Raw genomic sequence first — 19,033 nt, 5'->3', positions numbered from 1 at the left:
CGTGATCCCTAGGGGGTTTCCATAGAAACGCTTCTCTGCGGTCCAGTCTAGGGGGTCTTAGGTTGGCTGCGATGGGCACTGGGGGCGGGTGGCCTTGGCTTTGCTGCAGCCGCCGCCGTCCAGGACCTGTCATCGGGGTCCTGCGTAAGGTCCGGCTGGCACGGACTTGCCTGTGAGGTGGGATGGACTGGTTGCCGGACCAAGTCCCCTGCAGTTGGCAGGAGTATGAGGCGGAGTGATGCACGCCCAGCCGCCCAGCATCGTTCTAGTTGTCAGAGGCATCGCTTCGGACTGTGTGCTCCCCGTGGCTTCGTTCCCGAGCCGGGAGCCCCTTTCTCGGGGTTGGACCTACGCTGCGCGGCCAGCGGGAGGTCCCCAAGGACGGAGTCGAAAGGTCATATCTTATGTCAGTGCTGTGTAACGGCATAGCGACTGCACCTGCAGAACTCGAATTAGGTATCGTAACCATTGGGAAGGAGGGGGAGGTATCTGGGTAGGGGCTGGGGTCCGGTGGCAAGACTGGGGTGAACCTGTGGAATTTGGGGTAGGGTCAGTCATTGACATCTTAAAATAAGTGGTTGTTTGGAGCAGGAATGCTAGAAAAGGGTAGGGGCGAGTTTCACTCTCTGGCGCTGAGGGGAAACAAAATGTGTAAGGATTAGTTGAAACCAGACCTTTAAGATTTATCATTATGGTTTAAGATTTATACGATCCCGCTAGGCCAGCTTTTTATTGTATTTGACATCTCCATTTATGAGAGCAAAGCTCTTATTGAGCAGGTAAAAAGCATTAAAACTGAGGAAATGGTAGTTGGATTGTGTGTGTAACACTGAAATACAAATATCTGCAGAATAAAATTAATGTGGACGTTTGTCAGGTTTAGTTTAATTTCACCTCTAACAGAAGGCCGGCTGCTGCCCTAAGTACCTCAGTCCTTGGTTTCTTGTGCTGTAATTGAAAAGAGAACTGGGCTTAGAATCAGAAAACCCTGGCTCATGTCTTGACTCTTCCTTCCACTCATAATCTATTGACTGAGGTACACCACTTAAAATTCTAAATGTCAGGTTTCTCATTGCAAAAGTGGGGCTAATAATGTGTACTTAACAAGATTGTTCTGAGGATTAAATACGAGAAAGTGTTTGAAACTCTAAAATTCTGCATAAATATAAATTGCATGTTATCTGTACCATTGATTTTGGCACTAGTCTTATAAATTACTTAATGATATATTGTGTTTTATCTTGCCGCTGGAAGAGAGAGATTCTAGAGGGCAGAGACTGTCTTATATTTCTTTTCTTTTTTTTTAAATTGAAGTATAGTTGATTTACAATGTTGTGTTAGTTTCTGGTGTACAGCAAAGTGATTCAGTTATATGTATATATTGTATCTTCCTTTACATCTGACATAAAGCTAAGCATGCAGAAGGTACTCAATACATTCAGGTACTCAATTATTCATTGATGAATGAATAAATGTGACAGGCAGTACAGTTTGAGGGTCACACTGAGAATAATGAGTCAGAAAGAAGGGGAAGAGAGATCTCAAAGTCAAACCTTTGTTGGACATATATACATACATATGTGTATATATATCTGTATCTATATCAATATGTATATATGTATACATAGATAGATAGATAGGTAGATAGCTAGAGACCCTTCAGGAATGGAATACATCCTTTTTTCTTGGGAGGAAGAAGCAATATGGCATTTTTCTTTTCCCAATTAAATTACCCTTCTATAAGAATATCATTTAAGTGACAGAAGTGACATTTATTTAAGTCAACACTCAAGTTACGAGCAAACACTGCTAAAAACTCCCCCCAGGGCTGTCTTAAGACAGCAAAGGAAAATTTTCTACCTGTTGGTAATATTTATTTTAAAAAGTTGTATATCAAAGTATCAGAGCATTACTATGGTGAATGGCATTATATAACTTAGAATAAAGATTTGTTTTAATATTTTTTCTCAGTTTCAATCTTTTGCTAACTCTAGTAAGAGCTAAACAATATAGTTGTTTAAATGCTAAAGATGATTGTATTTTTTGTTCTTCTAAATAAAGATTTTCTTTGAAGAGAAAATTGAACATTAGAAGCACATTTGAGAACAAATGGAAACAAGGATTCAAGAGCTAATACATCCCTTCTCTTACATTTCTGTTCTTTTGTATTAGGGCTTATTTAGGAAATTTCTTTATTCTCCTTTTTTAGAACTGGGAAAGAGCACCAGAGTAGAAATCAACTTAAGGGCATAGTGAGTGGAATTTTAAAAATCAAGTTGTTCAAGTGTATAATTGTTTTGATTGCTCAGAATTTTGCTCTGTGTGTTGAATGTGTTAAATATAATTAATTACTTCTTAGCCACATAAAGCATATTACATTTGAGATGTAATCATGTGAAAAATGTCCTTTTCCAATGCAGTATTTTTTTTTTTAAAGAGGTAATTCTTTTTTTTTTTTTTTCTTTAAACTTTTGGGTTTATTTATTTATTTTTGGCTGTGTTGGGTCTTCGTTTCTGTGCGAGGGCTTTCTCCAGTTGCGGCAAGTGGGGGCCACTCTTCATCGCGGTGCGCGGGCCTCTCACTGTCGCGGCCTCTCTTGTTGCGGAGCACAGGCTCCAGACGTGCAGGCTCAGTAATTGTGGCTCATGGGCCTAGTTGCTCCGCGGCATGTGGGATCTTCCCAGACCAGGGCTCGAACCCATGTCCCCTGCATTGGCAGGCAGATTCTCAACCACTGCGCCACCAGGGAAGCCCAATGCAGTATTTTTTTAATGTCTCACAATGATAAGTACCTAGTGCCCAGTGGGTACTCAACACCTTTCCATCCAATGAATTAACCTGACAAGTTAATTTTGGAATCATATTTAGAGATAGAGCTTTTTTTAATGGATACATTAATTATCTCCCTACCCTCATTAGCTAATAGTTAACTCTATATAAACCTTTAGGGAAATTTCTTTGTGTGTGTGTGTGTGTGTGTGTGTGTGTGTGTGTGTGTGTGTGTGTGAAGAAACCAGTCCTTAATAATCTTTTAATTAGAAAATATACACTCTTCTACTTTCTTGCAAATTCAAAATTTTTAATGTTGATCATGGCACTTAACTCATTTTAAGTAGTATTATTTTTCCTATTTTAATTTTTCAAATGAGTGCTTATCCCTGAAATAAAGGATCCACATGGTTTCAAGACATTTTATTTATTGTGCAAATAACCTGGTTTGGTTACTAAAGTAATGCAGAATCTGAATTTTCTCAAGGTTAATGCTGCAATGGTAGTATGTACCTCTTTCTGATTTTCTGTGATGATGCAAAGAGTGAAGGATCTTTTTAGTTAGAAAGGATTTTAATGAAACTATCCCGTAATAGATCTCTCTTTTCAGATATTTTAAACCAAGTACTTTACCTACTATGTGCTTCTTTTCCCCAAATTTGTCAATATTTATTAATTAACAAACCAAAACATTGAGTCCTGTGCACTATTATTTTTATTATTTGAAGTGGAAGTGAACCCAATGTTAATCAAACATGTCAAAAGTATTATAAATATAAAATAAACAATTTTCAGTTCTGGTAATGATAATTTAATACCACTGTTCTCTAGCAACATAATTATTACAATATAAAAAGTTTTTTAGCATGTTATCCATAGACTATGCTATGGTTTAACGCTTGTACTTAATATCCAAATGAACTGGTTCAGCGTTGAAACACTAACCTTCAAATCTTTGGGTTTTTTCTTTGTGATTAATTTTAGCTTTACATAACTTTATGATTACACACTGAGGTAGAGTAGATAGGGTGAACTATTTTACGATAGGACCTTTATTCTTCAAAGATTAAAACAAATTTTTAATCTGTACTCTTATCTCAGGAAAAAAGTTTAGTGCTCAATTAAAGGATACACCTTGTTTTTTAAACATCATTGTGAATGGGAGTCTTTCTATTTAAAAATTTTTTTACCTGTTTATGATAATCTAAAGGAAAGCTATGGGTTTAAAATTTTACTTATTCTATATTATTTCCCATTACTGGGATCTCTTATTAATGCTAACTGTTGTTTTAAGGCTACACTTATTGTCACAATATACATCGTAGTATTTGAGGTAATGATAATTTACATCTTTTCCAATATTTATATTACATTTATTTATTTTTCTTATCTTGTTGCATTAGCTAGATGCTCAAAAACAGTGTTGAAAAATTGGATAGTAGGCTTCTCTTCTTTGTTTCTATTTTAATGGAAATGTCTTTGGTATTTTACCAGTTTTTATTTCCTATTTCTTTATGATTTTTAAGAATGACTGCTGAAATTATCAAATGCTTTTTTGGGGGATGTAATGCTAAAATCTTATAGATTTGGATCTTTTAATTTGTGAATGTGATGAATTATATTTTTTCTGCACTAAATCATTCCTACATTTCTAGAATAAACTCTATTTGACTATTTTATTACTTCTTAGATTTGGTTAGTTTATATTTTGTTTACACGATTTCAGAATCTATATGTATAAGACTGGTCCACAGTTTCATTTCTTTGTGCTATCTTTATCTAGTTTTGATATTAGGATTAGTCTAGCTTTGTAAGATGAATTGAGAAGATTTCACCATTTTTTCTATGCTCTGGAATAGTTTGAATAATAGAAAATTACCATGCTGTTTTTTCTTTGAAAGTTGTAGAATGTGCTTACAAAATTATCTGGGCTTGCTGAGATATTTAGAGGTAGATCTTTGATCATCTTTATATTCTGTGGTTATTGACTTGTTTGGTTTTTTTTCTCCTTCTGAGTCAATTTTAGAATTTATATTTTTCTTAGTAAATCATGCATTTCATCTAGATTGCCAATTTATTGGCAAGAAGTTCCACAAAATATTTTGTACAATTATTTTAATATCTTCCATGACCACAGACATATTGCTTTTCTCATTGCTACTATTAACTATTTAAGCAAAATACTAAAATCAACATATTTTTCTTCCCCCCAACCTGATTATCACAAGTTCTAGTAACATATCTTTACTTCCTATAGAAAGTAGCTATCTCAGACTTATAGGGTTGATAAAATTTGAAAGATCCTACATTTTCTATCCCTTTCTACTGTCTATCCTTATTCTGTTAACATTTTATGAATAATAACAACCACTTAATGAGTGTTTACTGTGTTTTAGACACTTGGTAAGTAAGCTCTTTACTTATTTTATTTAATCTAGGGCCTAGGAGTTAGTGTTTCCATATTAAGGATGAGGAAACAAAGGCTCAGGGAGGTTGTGTAACTCAGCCAATGATGCTCAACTAGCAAGTGGCAGATTCGTATGGGAATTAGGTCTACTTTCAGTAAGTCTCTTAATTCCCAATTCTACTACTTACCTTTTGCTAAAAATAAGGATATAGCTAAGTACCGAGAGTCTAAATAAATCCACACAATAGCTTGAAATGAACTATAAATTGTGAACTTTAAAAAACTTATTATAATGATTTTTTAAAAATATATTTGGTTTTTGGATATTCCTGTGAGCTTTCCACACCTTATCTCAGTATTTTGAGACTAGACATAGAGCCTGTTACCTAATATTTAGTCCGCCACAAAAGATGACCTTTGTGTGTGTGTGTGTGTGTGTGTGTGTGTGTGTGTGTGTGTATGGAGAGATCAGTAGGTGTCAATTAGTAATTCCACTTAATTTTTTAAAAACTGTGGCAAAATACACATAACATACAATTTACTATCTTAACCATTTTAAAGTATACAGTTAAGAAGTATTAAGTACATTCCATTGTTGTACAACCATCACCACCATCCATCTCCAGACCTCTTTTTGTCTTGCAATACTGAGACTCTGTATCCATTAAACAATAATTCTTCATTCCACCCTCGCCCCAGCCCCTGGCAACCACCATTTTACTTTCTAAGATGATAAATTTGATGACTCTAGGTACCCTATATAAGTGGAATAATACAGTATTTGTCTTTTTGTGACTGGCTTATTTCACTTAGCTTGATGTCCTCAAGATTCATCTACGTTGTAGCATGTGTCAGAATTTCCTTCCTTTTTAAGGCTGAATAATATTACATTGTATGAATATGCCACACTTTACCCATTCATCCATCAGTGGACAATTGGGTTACTTCCACCTTTTGACTAATGTGAATATTGCTGCTTTGAATATGTGTGTACATATATTTTTTTGAGACCCAATTTTCAATTCTTTTGGGTTTATACCCAGAAGTGGAATTGCTGGATCATTTTTTTGTTTTTGTTTTTTAAGGAACCAGTTCTACTTAATTATTTAAATAGGGTAATAAAGCAATGTTCCCAAGCCTAAGGCCTCTGATTTGGTATATCCCTGAGAGTCAAGGACATCCAAGGTAAGGCAATCTCAGGACTTATGTTTGTTTTGAGGTCCTGGATAACAAGGGATGGGGGTAGGGAGAGTACCAAAACTCTGGGGTCTAGAACCTACTTAAGTTCTCCACCCCAGCCCACCCAGCCTACCTAGCTCCCAGAGTCTAGAGGATGCCCATTGGTACACTAGTTTGAGCAGGATCACAGAAAAGCCACAGGACTGGTACTAAATAGATATTGATTTTTCCAGCCTTTATAGTGAGCCCACATTATTATTATCTTGAGAGACATTAAAGCATTGTGATTAAGAACATGGGTTCTGGAGCTAGACCTCCTAGGTTTGACTCTCAGATCAGCCTTTACTATTTGAGCAATTACTTAAGCTTTCCTTATTTGTAAAATAGGTACTATAATAATAACTACTTCATAGAATTATTGGGAGGATTAAATGAGTTAATAATTTAAGTACTTAGAAAAATGCCTGACATATAGCTCTCACTAAATGTTAAGTAGTAATAATATTATTTTTAATTAGTATGGGTTACCATTTGGCTTTCCTAAAACCCTTGGAAACAAGATAAATAACATTCCATTGTGTGAGTTAAACTTTTTGGATTGCATGCACTATGAATCAAGAAAAGATATCTAATATCATTTTAAAGAGATAAGATTTGCTCCCAGGCTACCAGGATTAGATTGTAGCTTGATGAAAAATTAACATCTATAGAAAATCAATACTAGTCATGATAGGAAATGGTTATAGAGGTTTATGTTTTTTCTCACAGCCTTGGCCCACCTAAACCCTGTCCAGGGGGCAGGTGCCCTTGTGCATATCTCATCGTTTCATTCCAAGTGGCAGATGTCTGTCCCTGGTAAACAGAGTCTGACAGCACTAAACATTAGAATCACATTATGAACTCCTCTAATCCACAGAGCAACCTTCTTATTATAGTTTGGCTTTTCATGTAGCTTATCTACATGGATAAGGCTGGACAACTTGAATATCTGGTTTCATATCCAGTTGTCTCACTGGAAATCAATTAGCTTTCTGCTTTTATATGTAAATCTTGGGAGTTTTGTTAATCTGGTCTGCCCCTGATTTATACATCCATTTTCTGTATAATGACTAAGTAAGTGTTGGAACCTACAACGGTGAGACCCAAACCCTGCACCATGTTTGATTCACCAAGGAAATGTTCCCCTCCCCTGGACTCTCATCAGTTTCTTGGGACCTACTCCCCTGCCTTTTTTAGATCAGCACACCACTAGCTCCTTTAATTTATCGGCTTGTATTTTCCTTATTGGAATTACCATATGTGTGGTGGCAGTTATACTTCTTTGCTATCACCATTGCCAGTTTGCTGAGGAAAGGTGGAGCATTCCAATTTCTACTCTTCCCTAAATCCCTGGGCCAGCTTGACACAAACAAGAATCCATTGCATGGTGAGCAGGAAGACCTGATCGTTGCACCGTAAGAGCTCACTCCATGGAACTATTGCTCTGATATGTGCCATCTTAGAGCAAAAAGAGCTCAAGGGAACCTTAAAGATGAGCTAGCTCATATCTCTTGTTTTACAGATGAGGAAATAGAGACTACTTGCCTAAGGTCCTATATCTTTATGCTCTCTTAACAGTCTCTTGTCTAAAGCTTGACTTTATTGGCCTGGACTCATGATCTATCAGTAACATTCTTCTTCCTAGCCCCAGTCTTATCTAACCAGTACAAAAATGTAACCGTCAAAAACACTTTTCTTTCCTATTGTTTTGGCAACATTTCCCCCTTTGTTATATACCGCTGATGTCCAGGCTTACATTTGAAATACAAATTCATCATAGATTTCACACTATGTTTCTAACTGGATCCTTTGTATCCTGATTGATACTGTGGTCTTTTTGACCACTTTGGAGAGACATCTCATATTAACTAATTGGATGTCCTTTTTTTTTTTTTTTTTGAGGAGCCCACAAGGCAAGATGTTTCAGAGCTGTCTCCCCCGGCCCCTCCGACTTACTGACGCTATTAGCTGAGTCACCCACCTGGATCTGTCTACTTTTACCATGATCAGAGATCCTGATTTTGTCATCTTAGGGTCTTTTTAAAAAAAAAACTCTACATCCCAAGTTGTACACACATGGTTTCATAATCCAATAATAAACTTCAACAGTACCTCTTTAAATAATAATTACTGTATACCCACAATATAATTATATTCTAATCTATAAAAAATTTCAGGTTAACAATAGAAATTCCTTTTAAAATTTTATTCGTGTTTATTTTAATCACAATAGAAAGTTCTATTCTAAACATTTTTCTTTTCTCCCCCTGCCCCCACTTCCTCCTCTCCCTCCTCCTCCTCCTGCTCCTTCAGCATGGAGTATTATGTGCTTTAAGTTTTTTCTTCTAATGGCAAAACTATCTTATTAGCTTAGCATTCATTTTTACACATATTAAGAAAATATTTAGTAGCAAGTTACAGATGAATGCACATTTTTCTTCTGATGCATTTTTACATATTTCTAAGAGGGAAGTGCAGCAAACAGTTAAACGTAAACAAGGGGCTTTAATGTACACGCTCAAAGGGTTAGTCAAGGAGCACTTCTTAGAAGTGTGTTTTGAACAAGATTTTAAGAGATGGTATAGATGTGCACTGGTAAAAAAAGAAAGGGGTCAGAAAAAAAGGGAAGTAAAACAAATTATGCATTGAGAAGCTATATCAGAAAAGGGGGGAATGGATTCTATCAAAAAAAGATGTTCATTGCAGTATGATTAAGCAGGCGCTTGGCTGGAACGGAAAAGGAATGTTGGGGCGTGGCGACTGGTAAAGTTATTGAGATGTAGATTCACAGTCTTGCTACCCACGTTTTGCCTGGCTGCTGTGCCAGACCCTAAGGGAAAAACAAAGAGGAGAGAGAGACAGTGCTTGATCTACAGGAACCTACACTCTTGCTGGTAAGACAGAGCAGCAGGAAGGTAGAGGAGGAACCTTAAAAGCCAGTAAGAGTGGCTTGGATTTTATGTGGTGTGTGATGGAAGGCGTTTTGGAAACTTTCATGTATTCTCCTGCCTCTATTATCTGCTCAAGAGGGAAAGATCAAACTGAGCAGGTGGCTGGTTTCAAAAATCAATTTTGGCAGCTATATCTAATCAATTAGCAAAAGAGCTTTTCTCCACACAAACTATTTTGAACCATTTTAGAAAAAAAAAAAAAAAATGAGCTGCCTAAAATCTGTCCACGGTTAACAATTAATGGAAAATCACTGATTTGCCTTTGCAGGCAGCACTTAATGTCAGTAACTCAGGCTGTTTTCCAATTTTGCAGTAAATTTTTATACCGAAACCAATTTAGGAAGCTATTTAGTCCATGGGCTTCTTTAGTCGAAAGATGATGTGGGTAGTGTAGAGTAATGACATTTTCTTATCTACATCAGAATATTAGCAAGTTACTAATGGCTCCATTTTGATACTGTCACTTTTAAAATACAGGAGAGAGATCAAGTTGCTTACGGAAACATTGTGGATTATGTTAAAAACAGTGTTGCTTTATAATAGTTGAGATAATAAATAATTCAGGTTTTGCTTTTAGTGTATCAGTTTATCTCCATCTTGGATCAGACCTAAGAGAGAAAGTTCCCAGGTTTCTGTTGCCTATCTAATCAAGTCCTCTGGTAGTAGTTTGGTCTCTTGTTGTAGGAATGCCAATTTTAATTTTTCCCTTTCTTCTTCTTCTTTTCATCTGCCTCTTTGCTACTAGCAAACTGTTCGGTGATTTCTACTCTCTCCACTGGCATTCCAATGGGAGGCCTTCTGAGATCATTGGTTTCCTGGAATGATATTTGAGGCATATTTAAGTGCTTTACGATATTCCTGGGTTTATGTGGGTTTTGTCCTACATGGATTGGTGGTAGGTTTCTGAAAGGCACCAGTACGAAAATGACAGGAACCCTGGGGTCTAGGGTCAGATTGGGTTGCAGTTGTCCACTTGTCACTTGAAAAGACTGTCTGGGAAAGACATTGTTTAAGTGGTAGCCCTCTAAAGCTGCCTGAGCTTTTATGTTCTGATTCTCTTTTGCCTGGGGAAGAATATTGGTGAAATAGGGTTTCACCCCTGTTATGGCATTGATTTCATATGCATTGTGCCTGTCTGCCAGTGCTCTCCCGGTTAAAATGGGCTGGAAAACAGTCACTCCCGACATACCACTCACAAAGTTGTTGAGGAGAGAATGCCAAATCCCACCACTTATTGGGCTCAAAGTGACCTGCGGCCATAAACTGGCCAGGCTCCGGAGAGCTTCGCGGTTCCACGAGGAGGCAGGAAATTCAGCCTCAGTATGATAGAGCTGAGAAAAGTAAATACTAAGAGTGACGTCTGGATACATTACCAGGAAATTGTACATTTTGCTGATGCAGCAGTGGTTAGCTTCATTGCAAGGGGAGTTGCTGGAATACAGAATGATATGCCTGATGCCGTCGTTATTGTGTATGGCGGAGTCAAAGTAACCATTCATCTCAAATAACATTGATTCCGGATGGGTATCATTCCCAGTGCAACTGCTAGCATGGCCCTTTTGCACCAGGCTTCCAGAAGAAGTTTTTAGTTCATAGAATGTGAGGTGTTTTGTTTGAGGATATGTTGGTCCGTAAGGGAATCCAAAAATCTGATAAAATTCTGTGTAGGGAACTCTTGCTTCTTCACCTGTCCGAATATGGTAAGGACAATTAGAGCAATCGAGAGAGAATCTCAGCCAGTAATAAGGTTTTACTATTGTTCCACGATTGGCTAGGTATTCCTCATATAAGGGCTCCATTGCTAGTTTTATTGTCTTCTAGCTGCAACCCTAAACAAGGAAGAGAAATTATATATAAAACCGATGCAGGGAAAAATGAAAGACAATGCATTAATCTATTGAACCATACTTTTCTTTAAAGGAATTAGCCTAGCAACTATGGTAGCATCTTTGATTCTAAAAGACAGTGATTTATAGCCATAGATTAGAAAGTTCAGGATTCTAATCCTGAGGATTAGACAGATCCTGGGTAGGACAAAAAAGAAAGGCACAATACACTTTTACCTATTCCATAGATTCTGAGGCAATAGAGCAAATGGGTTAACAGTGCAAGTTCTAGAAACAGACTGTCTTGTTTCAAATCTAGGCTCTGCTGCTTACCAGCTTCGTGACTTTTGGCAAGTTATAGAACGTCTAGGAGCCACAGCTTCCTTCTCTGTAAAATGAGGATAAGAATAGAACCTATCTCACAAGATTATGTCGAGGATTGAATGATGGAATAAATATAAAATGCTTTATTATGTGCCTGACACATATTGAGGACTCGATACATACTAGCTCTCAGTAGTAACAGTATAAATCCCCCAGGTTATCATGATTCTGGTTTATGACAGTACGAAGAAATAAGCAGGGGTTTTGCATTTTGTTCATAATATTCTTCCTTTGATTCTTTTCTGAATATGAAAGTATCTAATATATTGTGTGGAGGTTTTGAGTGTGCTTTCATTTAAAATCAGCTATTTCTTCAAATCATTGGCAATAAGTTGGAGGTGGTTTTCTTTTGGGGAATAGAATCTTAGGGTCTATTTTGCTTAATGGTAAAGACTTCTTGGAGAAGTGCCACTTGAGTATTCTTTGGGTTGTGGACCCTCATTCATTGACATTTGAGAGTTTTATTTCCAGTGGGTGGGTCTTATTAGAGCATTTTGGAAACTTTACTATTCTGGGAAGCAAAGATGATTCTTCAGGATATTCCAAATAAATAATTTCTTGGACGTTAAGCCCCCAAAGTTGAGATTTTAAGTAATGGTTTTTCCTTTACAAAAACATCCCTTCAGTATCATTGTTCCTAAGCAGCAGCCAAGGGCATTATAATATAGTTTTAGAAACATTTTAAAGTAACTTTTTATTTTACAAGTATTACGTGTTTCTTTTGTAGAATATTTTTTAAAATGCTGATACATAAAAAAAAAACCTCATACCACTTTGTATCAGTTTACATTCCCATCACCGTTAACAGGTCTATTCCCCCCAGTCTTTTTGCTGTGTATGTTTGCAATGCACAACATAATTAAACCATGTTTTATACTTTGTTTTTTCACTTCGTATTATGTCATGAGGTTTTTCTTCAAAAAACACAATGTTCATGGCTATTTTATCACAAAACTATAACAGGTTCTTTCCTCTTATCATTATTATAAATAATACTTTGATGAACATTTCTGTAAATAAATCGTTCATGTCTCCAGTTCTTTAATGTAGAGAACTAAAAGTTGTATTATTAGATCAAGCTTTGTCAGATTGTTTCCTAGGATGATGGACCAATTTTGTCACTGTCTCCCAGTGTTGTTTATTATGCCCTTTGTCAATTTGAGAAGTGAGCATCAGTATCTCTTTATGGTTATACTTTGTACCTTTTGAATTCCTGGTGAAAAGGTACAAAGTATACCTTTTTACATGCTTATTCGTCTGTAGTATTTATTATTCTGTGAAAGATATATGATCCCTTACCATTTTCTTTTTTGTTTGAGGTTTTTCTGATTGATTTGCAATAACTCCTTATGTATCAAGAACATTAGCTGTCATATTTGTTGCAAATATTTTACCTGGTTTATAGAGCCTTTTAATTATACTGATGGTATTTTTAATTGAGCCAAATTTTACATTTTATGTGGTCTAATTACCATTATGATTTATTTTTTACTACTGTATTTAGAAAAGACTTCCCATCAAAGAGGAGTTTAAGTATTCCCCGTTATTTTCTTCTAGTATGTATGGTTTGTACATTAAACTCTTTGTCCAGGCAGCAAAATGAATAAAGCAGAAAAATTTAAAGGGATAAACTGACCATTGCAACAAAATTAATTTCTCACTTTTCGAAATCTAATTTATCACTTCAAAAGTATTTATTACAGCCTCTCATATGGAAGCTCTTTGATCAACTTCTGTCTTCCTCAACCCAGATCACCTCAGTATTTGTATTTGATAGAGCCTGATCTCCAGGCTGAAATCTGCAGAGTTCCTCTGCTAACCCTGTCCTGGGCAGAAAATATTTTAGGAGCTTCAGTCCAGCTGTTGATGGGATATGACTTTACCCATGTCACCATTATCCTAATGGCTGATATCTCTTCAGTAACTCTGGGCACCGCATACCCATCAAATTCCAGATTTCATCTAATCTCTGACATGTCAACTTAGTCCATAGAATTGGGTGTTTACCTCCGTTGGCTCCTTAGTGCTATATTTTCCTGCCCTGAGGCTTCTTACACCTTGCATAGATTTTCCATGGGATCCTGGACTCTTTTCCTTCTTAACCCTTGGCAGCGGGCTGATCACCTAGAACCCGACAGCATCTCCTGCTTGATCCTGAGTGTTGTTTTCTCCTTGGATCTGTTCCTCTCTCAGCCTTACTCATGAAACTGGATCTCTCTGAATATCAAAACTTGCTGAAACCAAGCCCAAAGTCTCACTCCCTTTTGAATATTGTGCCCTGAATGTGGTCTGCCATTGGGTGGTTACAACTTAAATTACAATGTCAACTCACCCATAGGAAATTTACAGGTTGATTTGGTTAAAATGTTATGGAAGCGGTACCAAGAGGCCCTTTTCTGCCTTTCCTTTTTTTTTTTTGGAGTGGGGTGTGCAGAGATAACTATATGTAATAGTCCCAGAATTATCCTTCTGGGAAGGAGAAGTCTTTGTGTTTTCAAGATAAAGACAGTATGGAAAGTCCTGATTGCTTTTCTAAGCACGCCTTCCTTTGCCTCCCTCTCCTATGGCTATTTTAGCCATGAATGATGCATCATTACTGTCTTAAAGGAGATCTTGAGGACTAGTGGCTTTTATATGTAATGATGGGAGTTCTGGAGTTTCCTTCTTGCTGATGGCTTTTTAGGGTCAACCAACGGCGGTTCCCTATTGGCAAGTCTTCACTTTTTCAGAAGATTTTAATCACCCTTATCTGAAGGGGAAGCAGGAGAGAATTCCTGCCTCCTTTGAACACTTACAGGATTTGTAGTTTATATCATCAATTTGCCATTTACGACAGACTGTCTTGTCTTGTTAACTTTTGGTATCTGACCTTTCGTTCTCTCCTAATCAGGCTGAGACATGTCCTGTTTAGCCCAGGGACTACCTCAGGCACCTTGATTGGTTCGCAGGCCGGGTTGGCTAAGACTTGTTTCCCCACCTTCCTGTGTCCCTACCGCCTAATCCTTTCCCTTCTGCTTTGTCTGTGCTTGGGAAATGCATGTTGCCCTCAGTCAAGCAGATCCACTGGCAGTAGAAAGTAGAGAGCTGCAGAACCCAGCTCCTGGCATATACTCCCTGTGAGTGGCCCCCTGGGCTACGGCTGTGAGAGGACAGCCTTCCTTAGTTTAACATAAATGATCCATACATGAGGACAATCTGCTTTCTTTTCACTCAACTAGGATTAGTGAGTGCTGGTAAAGCACAGTTTGCACTGGAGTAATTGGAAAATGGAGTTTGCCCTTCCCAATCTGTGCGCAATCTGTTAGCAGCTAAAAACAAATGTTAGCAGTTATAATTACCATCATTTTGTCTCCAGGCTTGGATCACATTCCAGGTGTTCTAGGAGTTGGTCCATTCCCTTTTTTTTTCCCCCTTTAAGTCCCATACCCTGTTTCAAGTAGCTTCAGCGGGCAATTGTGTTGTAAAATTCACCTCCTGTATCGGTTCAGGACTCTTTCGCAGTTTGTGTCTATCAGTTCCTTTGAACTTGGCCGTCCTGAGTTAGAAAGACCTTGCTGAGGTGTGGCGGCCTCTAAGAACGCTGTTGACTTGGTGCCATGGTAACGTTTGCAAAGTAGCTACTGCTAGGATACGGCTCTGACGCTTATTACTTTATTTGCATTTCAAACCACCTGTTCCAAAGATGAAAATATACATGAATGCATATTCCATTCTGGATTAAAGTGTAATATCTTACTGTTTAAGTGAACACGTTGGGGTTTTTCTCCCTCTGGCTGCGAGAATCAAGTTCTGAGCTCAGCACCTTTGTTCTGATCTAGAGTAGGTGCCAAGCTTGGGGTGTGGACAAGATTTGTTGGTCCTGTTACCTGTGGAGGTGCCAGGGCCCCTCCTTGGGAGGCTCACGCTTCTGTGAGAGGGAGGCCCCTGCAAAAGGAGCAGAGACTAGACTTCCCCAAAGGGAGGCACTTTCTACTAATAGCCCCACAGTCCCTGAAGCCAGGGCGGGGCGGGGTGGGGGGGAGCTCTTTATTTTGTCCAAACCTGGGTTACTACGTGCTAGCAGTTTCCCTCGTCTTACACATTCCCTGGGAGACTCTTGCCATTATGTGTGTGGTTCCCTCCAGTTTAAGACAAGCTTTGCCCCTGTATCAGCTGTGGCCCTTCCTCTGTGGCTGATGGAAGAGTCACTCATCCTTCTGCCTGCTTTCCCCCTGCCCCCTTCATCTCCACACCGTCTCCTAGGGCACTCGACGTGTTGATAATCATGATTCATTGTGGTCACCCTCATTATTCCCGCTCCCCTCTTCCTCAGCCCACTTGAAGGAGTGCGTGGTGATCACTATTATGTATTTCCATTAGTTACCACCCAAAGTTCTTAAGCATATGTACTACTCTAAAAACAATCCATCAGGGATGATGGAAGCACCTAGAAGTCTCCTTGCTGCAGCATCACCACTCAATTTTGTTTCTCATGGTCCAACTTCCAGTCTCCACAATAGCAACAGCCCTCTCCCTTCTCCTCTCGGAGGCTCCTTCTAGCGTCAATATTTTAAGTTGATCTTTGTGCCTTTTATGGGTCTCAAGTGTATTCATTACCTCCTCAGCTAGCTAATTTTCAGTGACATTTTCCTTCTTTGGTGCTTGCTCACTCTATTGCATCCCATTCCTTCCCCACCACTGGCCACTGGTCATGCCTTTCTGTCCCTACTTCTTGCCTCCATTTTCGCCTGCTAACTCAGTGAACTGGTAAATATAAAACCAAAAGTTGATCCTCAAATTTCACCTTTTATTTGGCCTTAATAAATGATATTCCACTTAAAAATATTACCTTAAAAATGAGCCTCTATCCACTAGTATATTTACCAATTGCATTTTAAGGTAATTTTAGAGATAGGCAATCCCAAGTAGCCAGCCATTGTTTAAAACAGCTCTATTGAGGCGTAACTGACAAATAAAATTGTATATATTTACCCTGTATAACTTGATCTTTTGATGTATTTGTATGTTGTGAAATGATCATAACAATAAAGCTAATTAACATTTTAATCACCTCATATGTGTAAGAGATCATGCAGTATTTGTCTTTCTGTATTTGGTTCATTTCACTTAACAGAATGCCCTCCAGGTTCATCCATGTTGTTGCAAATGGTAGGATTTCCTTTTTAAAGGCTGAACAATATTCCATTGTATGTATATACCACGTTCTTTAACCATTCATCTGTCAACAGACATTTAGGTTGTTTCCGTATCATCACTGTTGTGAATAATTCTGCAATGAGTAAGGGAGTGCAGATATCTCTTTGAGATCCTGATTCCAATTCTTTTGGATAAATACCCAGAAGTGGGATTGCTGGATGATATGGCAGTTCTATTTTTAATTTTTTGAGGAACCACTATACTGTTTTCCATAATGGCTGTACCAAATTACATTCCTGCCAGCAATGCGCAATGATTTTCTTTTCCCCATCTTCACCACTTGTTATCTTCTGTCATTTTGATAATAGCCATCCTAACAGGTGCGAGGTGATATCTCATTGTGGTTTTGATTTGCATTTCCATGATGATTAATAATGTTTGAGCACCTTTTCATATACCTGTTGGTCATTTGTATGTCTTTTGAGAAATGTCTGTTCAGGTCCTTTGCCCTTTTTTAAGTCAGATTGTTTTGTTTTTGTTTTTGCTGTTGAGTTGTATGAGTTCCTTATACATTTTGGACATTAACCCCGTATCAAATATGTTGTTTGCAAATATTGCTTGCCATTCTGTAGGATGCCATTTTACCCTAAGTTTCTTTTATTGTGCAGCAGCTTTTTAGTTTGATGCAGTCCCACTTGTCTATTTTTACTTTTGATGCCTGCACTTTTGGTGTCATATTCAAAAAATCATCACCAAGATCAATGTCAGGAAGTTTCCCCCTATTTTTTCTTCTAGTAGTTTTACAGTTTAAGCTTTTACATGTAAGTCTTTAATCCAATTTCATTCTTTTGCATAAGCCACCATTTTTTAAGCTACTGGTTTTTTTTTTTTTACATCTGTTAGTTTTGAAAACTCTAAAGGAGACTGACTTTGCAAAGCTTCCTTTAGGTTGCACAGAATGACTTTTAAAGCTGAATTTAATCACAGAGAAACAAAGGACCTTGATCATGGGATTCCTGCTCACAATTATTATTGCTGAGTTGACATTTACAGGAAGGGAGAAGGGTTGAAGAAACATCTGGATTCCCAAACAGGCTTCTTTCTTCTGTCTTCCTTTGTTAACTTGCCATGTTTCATCTTTAGTCAGATGAGTTATGATATATATTATCTATATAAAAGTAATATGAAATTATAATGAAGAAGCTTATAAAGGCCAAATTCTTCTACACTGATATATGTTTCTAAAAGACCTTTACTTAGTTTAGTTGTGAACTAAAATTTGTTTCTAATCTATGTTCTGGCATCCCAATTTGGGATATATCCAAGATGGCTTGTGTGTTGCTAGTTGCTTCATATAAGGTGACTTTCTATTTAGGTGGAAAAAAGTAAAATAATTTCTATGTTATTGCTAAAATATTTCACTTTTATTTGAATGTACTGTGCCCAATTAATTATATAATTCATTGCTTTCATTGCAGTTTGGTTGACACTGAATAATGATGTCCACATTCATGTAGCAGTAACAAACTACTTCAAAAAAGAAACTGAAGAAAAAAAGCAAGCATGAAATAAAGAAGAGCAGAGAGTTCAGTAGGTTTCATGAAGTTCACTACAGAATTAGGTGGGAAAGATGAGATAAGTGTTAGGGTTGAGAGGAAAGGGAGATAAAATAGCAGAGGATGCATCTTCTAGCTTGGGGTCATAAGAAGAATGGCCACAGGGTGGCAGCACAGTCCTAAGAGCGGGAAACTTTCTGTTGGCCTGCCCTTAGTTTGCTAAAACCACAGTGTGTGTGTGTGTGTGTGTGTGTGTGTGTGTGTGTGTGTGTCTCCCAACCGTTTATTTTATCCCTTTATTTATTTTTTTAACTTTTTAAAACTTGTTTTTAAAATTTTTATTTATTTATTTATTTATGGCTGTGTTGGGTCTTCGTTTCTGTGCGAGGGCTTTCTCTAGCTGTGGCAAGTGGGGGCCACTCTTCATCGCGGTGCGCGGGCCTCTCACTATCGTGGCCTCTCTTGTTGCGGAGCACAGGCTCCAGACGCGCAGGCTCAGTAGTTGTGGCTCACGGGCCTAGTTGCTCCACGGCATGTGGGATCTTCCCAGCCCAGGGCTCGAACCCGTGTCCCCTGCATTGGCAGGCAGATTCTCAACCACTGCGCCACCAGGGAAACCCTTTTTTTAACTTTTTATTTTATATTGGAGTATGGTTGATTAACAATGTTGTGTTAGTTTCAGGTGTACAACAAAGTGATTCAGTTATACATATACAAGTATCTATTCTTTTTCAAATTCTTTCCCCATTTAGGTTGTTACATAATATTGAGCAGAGTTCCCTGTG

The 19,033-nt window shown here is 37.8% G+C and overlaps 2 protein-coding genes across 4 annotated transcripts in view; one reads left to right on the top strand and one right to left on the bottom strand.

Annotated features, from left to right (window-relative positions):
• Positions 1-45: 45 nt before the first annotated feature.
• The window catches only part of RGL1 (ral guanine nucleotide dissociation stimulator like 1), a 295,305-nt gene continuing 276,317 nt past the window's right edge, over positions 46-19,033 (top strand). For all 3 annotated transcript variants that reach the window (XM_082401614.1, XM_082401612.1, XM_082401611.1), the window contains exon 1: positions 46-456. The gene's annotated coding sequence lies outside the window, so the exon portion shown is untranslated. The remainder of the gene's footprint in view (positions 457-19,033) is intronic.
• APOBEC4 (apolipoprotein B mRNA editing enzyme catalytic polypeptide like 4) lies at positions 1,752-17,126 on the bottom strand. The gene is made up of 2 exons (XM_082402027.1): positions 14,895-17,126; positions 1,752-11,175 (listed from the first exon to the last, which is right to left on the bottom strand). Exon 2 carries the CDS (start codon positions 11,143-11,145, stop codon positions 10,042-10,044), a length of 1,104 nt encoding a protein of 367 aa, XP_082258153.1. The 5' UTR covers positions 11,146-11,175; positions 14,895-17,126; the 3' UTR covers positions 1,752-10,041.

The sequence above is a fragment of the Balaenoptera borealis genome, assembly GCF_965194805.1.
Source record: "Balaenoptera borealis genome assembly, chromosome: 1".
In the NCBI taxonomy this organism is placed as follows: domain Eukaryota; kingdom Metazoa; phylum Chordata; class Mammalia; order Artiodactyla; family Balaenopteridae; genus Balaenoptera; species Balaenoptera borealis.
The sequence above is the reverse complement of the archived record's forward strand: the minus strand, read 5'-3'. Positions and strand labels throughout refer to the sequence as shown.

Coding starts and splice junctions, on each gene's coding strand:
- APOBEC4 (XM_082402027.1), bottom strand. CDS start 11,145: ATGGAGCCCTTATATGAGGAATACCTAGCCAATCGTGGAACAATAGTA.